Source organism: Teleopsis dalmanni, chromosome 2 (assembly GCF_002237135.1).
Source record: "Teleopsis dalmanni isolate 2A chromosome 2, ASM223713v2, whole genome shotgun sequence".
In the NCBI taxonomy this organism is placed as follows: Eukaryota; Metazoa; Arthropoda; class Insecta; order Diptera; family Diopsidae; genus Teleopsis; species Teleopsis dalmanni.
The window spans coordinates 54,684,580-54,694,514 of NC_051847.1; the positions used below are offsets into that span (position 1 = coordinate 54,684,580).

General features: G+C 24.0%; 1 protein-coding gene across 2 annotated transcripts; it reads right to left on the bottom strand.

Moving 5' to 3' along the window:
* Positions 1-89: 89 nt before the first annotated feature.
* On the bottom strand, positions 90-7,897 carry LOC119679233. Of its 2 annotated transcripts, none has more exons than XM_038091464.1 (4): positions 7,698-7,897; positions 1,349-1,724; positions 828-1,203; positions 90-174 (listed from the first exon to the last, which is right to left on the bottom strand). In XM_038091464.1, the coding sequence occupies exons 1-3, from the start codon at positions 7,747-7,749 to the stop codon at positions 1,050-1,052; spliced, it is 582 nt and encodes a 193-aa protein (XP_037947392.1). In that variant the 5' UTR covers positions 7,750-7,897; the 3' UTR covers positions 90-174; positions 828-1,049. The 2 variants fall into 2 exon arrangements, with proteins under 2 accessions (XP_037947392.1, XP_037947391.1); XM_038091463.1 differs by having other exon boundaries at positions 828-1,206; positions 7,698-7,896.
* Between the last annotated feature and the right edge of the window lie 2,038 nt (positions 7,898-9,935).

Here is a 9,935-nt window from a genome sequence, read left to right on the forward strand (position 1 = left end):
TCGTGATCTATTCTTAATGAAATGAATGATGGTTGTTGCTGTAATTCTGCATGATCCTGAGTTTTTTTAATCAAAGATGAATATGTTGAAATTAATGCAGGCAGTGGCGTGGTTGAGGATTGACTGGTCAATATTGGTGCAATTGGGCGAGGAGTTGTTGAAGTTATTGGACGGCTAAAAATAAATTAAACATGTAGTGAAAATATTAATTTACGAATATTTAATAATATTATTTCTTGTTTATATATTTAAGAAAAAGAATAGTATACTATAAGCAGAGTAATGTTGTTAGTAATTTTGAAATTATGTAAGAGTAGAATTCTGCGATACGATTTAAATTCTGAATGTATCATATTAGTATATTTCTTTTATTAATTAAATTAAATTTTAAATTACTTAATAATGTTTGAATTATATTTTACTTAGCAATATAAAAAAGAACAACATTCAGTATTTAATTAAATGTACTAGAGTAAACAGTATAGTTAGTATCATTTCTGAAGTAGTGCATATATCTATAAAGAAGCTAGAATTTTATATAAAGTTAGTAAATAGTTTAGCCCATAATTAAAATTAAAAAATTAAGCTTAAACATATATATCATATTATAATGCCAACAGAATAAGCTAATCCCCAAAACACCAATTTTATATCCGAAGCTTAGAAAGTATAATTGTAATAAAGCTAAACTAAGAATGTGTAGTTTTGAAAATTAGTTAAACAATAAGAATTTTTTAATGTTAGCTTTAGATTAAAAAATGTATAAATTCATCATAAAAAATTTGATTAGAAAAGAAACAAATGTAATGATTTGGGGTTTAGCTCACCTAATATTTATATTTCATATTGCTCTGCAATGCAGATCGCACTGAGTTTAGAATTAATTAAATATTTTTATATTTCTTAATATTTATTTTATTTCAAATTTTTATATATATAATTTTACTCTTTATTTATATTTTAATGTAATTCATTTCTTTTATCTGCTTATTTTTAATTAGGGTGTATTTAAGTCTGTTTAGTCAAAGCAGGATTCATTACTGTGCTCCTTACCCCTGCGCTGATGAAACAGGAATGCTACCATAGTTGTAATAATAGCATCGAGTCTGCTCACATATGAAGTCCTTAACAGTAGAACAGTCCTCTGGCATCCACTTTAGTGAAGGTTGTTTTAAAATTACGCAGCCCTTTTCAGCTCCACTACTACTGTAAGGATAAAAATATTTAGATACGTTTCATAAACTAGTATTACTGTTTTGAATATAATATAGTTTATATATATGTTATTATATTACTATATATATTTTTCATACTATACTCATTTTTAAAAAACTGTTTTTAAACTTACCTATCTCGTGCTGTTCTTTGAGGTGATGTATTACTGTTATGATCTGTGGGATCTAAAAGTCCAGCTTGAATAGCATCAGCAGAATTTTCGAAGAAATCAAATGTGGCATTAAATGGTAGGCCAGTACTCATCCAGAGGAACATACCCGTTCCTAAACGATTACCAGATGTCCAAAAATCATAATTACCATACCCAGCATTCTTGAGATATGTTGTCATTGATTCAGCCTTTTCTTTAGTCTCAAATGAAGCTAATTGTAGACCCAATGAACGACAATACTGATAAGCAAGGAAATAATTCAATTCCGGAGAGTAAGGGTTCATACGGCTGATAAAATATTGTACCCCATCGAGATGAATTGTAGTAATGCGTTGACCTATATAAAAATTATGAAATTGTTATTTATATGATAATAAATAATTATTGCTTATAATTCTCAAGTTTTAAGTATATTTATTCAAAAGTTATTATAGTATTATAATTTTTGTTAAACGCATTAACCTATATAAAAATTATGATATTGTTATATATATAATAATTATTATTATATATTATAACTTCCATATATAAAAATATTTTTTTTAAACGTATTATATTATTATTTTTATTATTTTATCCCACATATCTAAATTAATATCACTAAATCGGTAAACAAGATAGAGTCCTGAAATCTGCAATATGTTAGTTTATAGTTTATATTATCAAAGGTTATAAATGCCCTAACATTTTAGAGTTATAAAATGTTTAAAATTGTTGTCAATGATAAAACTCATTTATAATGTTAAATGGGAACATATGTGTCTAAAGTAATATTTTATGATGAAATAAAATATCATCATAAAATATAAATTTTTAAAAATAATAACATAATAAATACGACTGAAAAACAGCTTTATTCAAATCGAAATAAAAAAAAATTATCTTTACTTTCTATTAAGCGAAATTTGAAATTGTTATGATACATAAATTGTTAAAATAATTTATAAAAATAGTTTTAATTATAAAAATCATTATTTTGGCCAGAATAAAATAATTTTTTCTCATTTTTTAAATTTTCAAATAATTTTTCAAGATCATTACATATCTAATAATATAAATAATAAATATCAACAACAGACTGTCTCGCAAGAGACGCCATATAATATACTTAGCAAAAAAAATATTTTAAAATACGCTAGCTGACTGGAAGGAATTGTGAATAAAAGTATTTTTATTATAGATCAGGAAACGGTAGTGTCCTTATCGTTTGCTTATCTCATATTAGGTATGTGAGATAGATGTTTGAGAAAGTGAAAATCTCTAGAACATTGAAACCCGTAGACTATAGGACTGTAGGCATATTTTTTCGTTTTATCTCTAAAATACAATAGTAGCTATTAAATTCACCACTTATTCTGTTGGCATGTGTACTTACTGTATAATAAGACGATATTCTATTTAACGATTGATATGAAGATTATAAAGATTCACAGAAAGTGTTCTTTGATTTTTATCTTATAAGGAAAATAATTTTTTTAATGCTAATTACATTATTAAATGTTCAGTTATATCGAATATTATATGAATTATATATTAAATATATGTATATGCTTATTTCACACAATATATTTATATATATATTCAACAATTATATTTTTGCGTATCCCATAGATTGGTTTAGGAACATGTCCTTCTGAATTTGAAATTTGAAACAACGAAACTTGGTCATCGTGAAAGAATGATTCCTGAAACCAACAAGTTCATTGAAAATTTAATTTTTGTGAATTACAATGTACCCTAGTATTCATAGCATGTGAAAGTAAAACGGCTTTTGCAGCTAACTGAGGAGGTGAGAGATTCGATACTCCTTCCCATACACCTACATACTCGTAGCACTACACTTTATTATTTATACTATATCTATTTCATATTTAAGATGTTTAATAAATGAATAAATATGTACATAATAAAGTTGGATTTTTCCGACAATATAACTTCTTTAACTGTAAAAGCAATATAAATTATTTATTTTTGAGTTAAATCAAGATAATTATTGTAATTAAATAATTATATATTACTTGATACTGAAAAAAAAACTTCATGAATCAAATAAGTCATGAATCCCATATTCATTAAATTGCGATTAGTATACGCATATATACATATTTATATAAATGAATATGTTTGCATGAGTACGTTTCCACAATTCTGAGGGAATGCTACAGCATTTCCGGCAATTGAAATGCAGAACGTATTCAAGGCAAATGACGAAAAAGAATATTTATATCCAACACTTGGAGTTATACATAACAGTGCTAATATATTTTTTTAAAGAAATATTTGTTACATACATAGATCTAATGGTAGGTGACTTAGAATGGAAAAACTTAAAAATTTTAGATATCAGCATTTAAATTAAGAATGGCAAGAACAGCGTGAAACATTTTACGCATATAAATTTTTAGACAGGAAATTACTTTTTCGCTTTCGAGTGCATTCCACGCTTCATATTAAAATAGCGAATTATCACACAACAACATATCCATATACAGTGGCGTAGGTAAGGTGTAAATTAAAATATTCCAGAATGATTCACAGAATATTTACTCTGATACGCCTTTAAGTAAATATATATATTTGGTTTACTTCAAATTGAACTATTACAAAAGGCAATGAACTTAAGTCATATTTTTATATTATTATGATGATCATTTTTAGTTTCGTAATTTTTTATAAAACGTATTGCTCAAATTGGAAGTTTTGTTTCCATAATTATCGCTAAAGAGAGAATAAGAAGAATTTAACATATATAATATGATTCTTTAGTTTGCCTACACTATTAACACTATATGGTATTTAGTCAAAACGCCTTCGAAGACGAACAAATAATAAAATTGAAGAACTACTAAGAAACGAAAATATAGTGAGATACATTAAGTCACAAAGGCTACAATGGGCTGCTTATATAGTAAGAATGGTACCGGAGAGATAGCTGAGCAGCATATACAACGCAAAGCCGATGACAACCAGGCACAGAAGTAGGTCAAGAACAAGATGGGATAAGAACGTGGATAGTTATGTAAGAACGATTGGAGTATTGAACTGAAAGAGAGTAGCAGAAGATCGGGACAGATGGAGGCAGATCGTGAGGAGGCCAAGTCCACACTGGACTGTAGTACCAAATCAGAAGAAGAACTCAAAATGTCTATAAATTCTCTTAGAATTACATTGAAATACATATAATAGAATGAGATACCATGTCTGAAGTAAATGTGTTCTATGAGTTAAGTATTCAGTTTAAATTTCAAAACTATTTAGAAGTACAATATAAACAATATGAAGTGATAAAACTTAATATGGTAATTGTATTTAGTTATATATAGGCTATTGGTAACTACATATAATTTTTGAATAATAATATTTTATTAAAACCCCACATTTTGCAAATTTTTGCGACTTTAACGGAAAAATTAAATATATATTACAACATTATAAAACTGTTGAGAAGGTAAAAAAAGCCCCGAAATGTCAAGTAGTAAACATAATTATATATTATTTAAAAATTATTTATACTTATTTTTCTATATAAAAATGAAACTATAAACTAAATATAATAACTTTAAATAATTATTATAGTACTAATATATCTAAATCTTAATATTTCATGCCTCCCATATATTAAGTTAGGAATTCACATACACTTGGTAGTCTAACTACCAGTAACTAACTTACTGTTCAAGGATAAAAAGCATTGACTATAGATTCCAATGCGTATAATTTACTTTTTTAAATTTAGAGTTTTACTACATTTTCAAGCCCTTTAGTCAATATTAAATAAAAAATTCAACTTTTAGAATCAGTAAATGTAAAAAATAAACTAAATTATAAATTTTATTTTTAATTACCATAGAAATGATTATTTTATAAAAATTAATTTTTTATATGTGTGAAAGACTAATAGTATGTTTTGTTTATATTTAAATAATAATAAAAATTCAAAATAAAATAATTATTTTATTTATTTTTTTAATATATTCATAATTTTGTTTTTTAAAGATAAAAGAAATTTTCAATTAGCCCTTTTTATACATATTTATATAAAAAAATTTAATTATTTAATGATATAATTTTTATTCTGCCTTTTTGTGGTTTTTGTTATTCTTATTTAACACAAAATTACCCTTTAAAAATACCACACCAATTTATTCTTCTGAAATTTTAATAATAAATAAGACGAAAAAATAAGCTATATGATTAAGATTAAAATAATTTCTTTTTTAATTTAAAAAACATGACATTTTGACAATTATACAAGTCTTCTGGTACTTAATGCCATAACATTATTCATTTTGTGATTTGTATTTGTAATGCATAATAAAGCTAAGCAATTTGGACTAAATGTATACAAACTTCTTGTGATCATCACCCTAACTAAAATCATGTCTATTTTATTTAACATATCTTCAATTCATGGAATTAAATGATAAAATATTAAACAAATAAAATATTTACCTAACAACACTAAAAATTTTTTATAAAAAACACAATAAAATGTTTTTCCAATCATTTTCAATATATATAATTTATTTTTGCTGATTTCATAAAATTTTGGTATATATTTTTTAAAAGAAGTTGTAATTATTTCATTGTTATTTTATTTTATTTTTTTTTTTTTGTTTATTTTTTTGACATATATGTATATATCACGATGAACCATTAAACTTAAATTGATCTTGAATTCCTGTGATTGGTGTCCTAACCTATTTCGATTTTTATTATATTGATAATATAATTATTTTAACTCATACGATTAAATACGAAGACTTGACCAACTAATTATTTACCTAACAAATAAAATTTAATAAATACCACAAAATATTATATTTTCTTGACTTTTTAAAACAAAGTTTAAGCAATTATTAAAGAACTTGAATATACATTTATAAAATGCCATTTGTTTTGCTAAGGATATTGACTTAAATTTTTTTTTTTTATTTTAATAGAATCGCTACCTTAACCTATTATATGTAGTTTTTATTATATTTAAAACAATTTATGAAATTAAAAAATTATTAAAAATCATTTTGAAAAAAATTATTTAGATAATAATAAAACAATTACATTAATTAAACCACCTAGACTTTTCTGCCAACACTTATGGATATATAGCAAATTCTTTTTTATTTTATTATATATATTTAGATTTCTTTATGTCAACAAAAATTTTAATTTATGTAACGAAATAATTAAAACTCTTTACCAAATAAATTTTTTTAGGTAATAATAAATAAAATAGTTAATATTAATTAAACCACCTTGACTATCCTACAAACACTTATGGATATATAGAAATTTCTTTATTATTTTATTATATATATCTAGATTTCTTTATGTCAACAAAAATTTTATTTAAGTAACGAAATAATTAAAACTCCTTACCAAAAAAATTTTTTTAGGTAATAATAAATAAAAAAATTAATATTAATTAAGCCACCTTGATTATTCTACAAACACATGGATATATAGCAATTTCTTTTTTTTTTGTATTATATTTTTCTAAATTTCTTCATATCAAAAAAAATTTTTAATTTATATGACGAACAAATCAAAACTCCTTACTAAATAAATTACTTAGTTAATAATAAAAAAATTACATTAATTAAACCACCTCGACTTTTCTGCAAACACTTATAAATACATAACAATTTTTTTTTTATTTTATTATAATTTTATAAATTAATTTTCTTATCAACAAAAATTTCGTTTATGTGTAGGAAGTAGCTATATAGCTCTATGTTGACAATTAATAATTTTTTTTATTATAACAAATATTTAAAATAAATATTTCTTAAGAAAACATTTCAAAAAATAATAAATTTCTGAATAAAAAATGTGACAATACATTGGGAATTTTTAGAAAATATTGACCATTGCTTTCTTTTATTTAAGTAGCTTTATATGCAGCTAGCGATAAAATTTTTAAGGCACATTTTAAGCAAAATATGAAGTAGTAATAACGGAATCATTGTCGTAATATAGTACATATTTCTTATTACTTTATATTGTATAAATAAAATCAACCTTTAAAACTCTAAAAAAAATTCGGAAATGATGCAAGAAAATATACACAATTTTTCTTCGACTAAATTAATCTTTAAATTGATTAAGAAAAACGTACACCGTAATATAACATTAAATCATAGTCACAATTTTATTTCGATTTTCTTTAAAAATTTAAATTAAATATTTTATAATTTAGTTATTTATAATTATAATTTCAGTTATTTTTTTTTAATATAATCTTTTGATGTATTTTGTAATTTATTATTCATCTGTTTGAATATTATTCTAAAATTTTATAGATACTAACCTGATGCGCACAAAAGGACACTAAGCAAGCAAATTAAAAATATTTTCGGCATTTTGTATATATTTAAAAATAAATCCGTTTTAAGTTTAAAAATATTTCAATTATTTTTCTTTAGTAAAAATCAGTTCTTGTTAAAAAGAATTGAAATTTTTGTTTAAGCGGAAACACTTTATTTCTCGATCGTGGCAAGTTACAAACTAAATGAAGCGATGGGCATGTAAGTATAATTTACTTAAATTTCCTATCCAATTTACTAACACAAAGACTCACAAAGTCAATTTTTAAACTCATAGACATAAAAGAAATATTTAATCCTTCAAGCCAAGTCAATAAAAACAAACAAGAATATAAACCATGAAAAGAAACCTAAGCGTAAAAGAGAACATACAAAAGATGACTTCGAGCTCAGGTAAGAAAGAACTGCATGAATTCATTATTTTCAAATTTCATAGTCAGTTTTTGCTCGTTCGATAGTTCTGTATTGGTAAGTACCATAAGTCAGTTCTTTCTTTCATTCTTTATTTCATTTTCTTCCGATTTTCTTCTCCTTGTATTTTACCATTATTTTTCTTTTTGATATACTGGTAACAATATGAAAAGCTGAACACAACTGAACACAACCTGTTTCAAAGTCACAATTTCTCAAGTAAAATGTTGAAGACCGACTTACTCTCCAATTGTAACATTGTTAGCCGTTGAGGAATTTTTAACCAAACACGTACGAAAAAATATATATAAATTATTTGGCAACACAACGAAAACTTAAATTGGAAAAAGAACACAAACGAAAAATAATACAGAAATACAAATTTAAAAATAAAATAAAATTAAAATCATTTTAAGTAGATAAAGGCTACAGAAGCACCAACAAGCCACAAACTTAGCTTCGAAGGCAAGATGATCGTTTTGTGAACAGAAAAGATACGTCGAAAAAATTATTAGCTTGGTAGAACATAATGAATTGTTGAGTTATGAAGTTTATTGATCTTATAAAAAAATTTGCTATGGGTTATTTCATTCAATTTTATAATTTTACAAAATCATTATCAGTAACAAGAGATCAAATTTAAAAACCTATAAAGCTATGATTTATTTATTAATATCATTATTTCGATTTAATTCAAAAATAGATCACCGTGCAGACTTCAAAACTCACCTATGTTAATTGTATGGCTATAGTGTATACAGTTTTTTTTTTGTTTGAAGACATATATGACTACCTTATATTTTATAAAGTAAATTTATTACAGTTTAGCAATAATACTTATTTTATTATTATTTTTCTTTTATATGTAATTGATTCCATTAGAAAATGAGAAGAGGTAAGGCTGTAATCAGAAATAACATTAAAGGTCGCATCTGTTTGTACATTACTTAAAACCGCCTTAATGAATATATAATATAATGCTTTATCACATATTGAACCTTTGAAATATTATATTTTTAAATTTGAACTTAATGATGTACTTGAAATTTATTTAAGTTTAAGAAATAAAGAAATAAAATTTATAACAATTTCATAACAAGTAACCTTTATAAATATATTATTAAATTAAAAAAAAATAACATTGTTTGAATTTACTTAATTAACTTCTAATTAAAATAATTGTATACATATTAAAGAATTTAATTATTAAATTATTTCTAAGACTTAAATGGCATTTAATAAATTAATTAATTTAACTCAGAATAATCTTATTAAGTACAGATTTATAGTATTTTTCTTCCTTATATTCTTATAATACATCTTCTTCAGCGTCGATATCAAGCCATGCATTTAGCTATTTAAACCCATATCAACAACATCGTTATTTATCGATCCTTTGTAAAATGTATTTAAATAAGATCTTGTTCAACATCGCGTTTCCATTTTTTCTTCTTACTGGTCTTACTCTTCTTTTGGTTTCCGATGAAATTTTCCTTTTTGCCTATAGAATAATACGTTTGCTGAGCATTTTGATAGCTTACCACTATCATTTTTAGTTGCTGATATGTCTTATTTGAGTTTAATGTCATGAGTAGATATTTATAGCTTCAACAAGATCTTCCACAATGTTAATACGAGTATTATATGATCATTATAGACTTTGTTTCTAAAGGTAATAACTGCTGACTTTCCGTTCTTTGCTACCTTTGCCATTATTAAAATGTTTCCATTGTATGTGCTGGTTTATAAATTCTTGTTCCACGTTCATTGATATCATTTACTATACTATGATGAATCGAATTAAATATCAT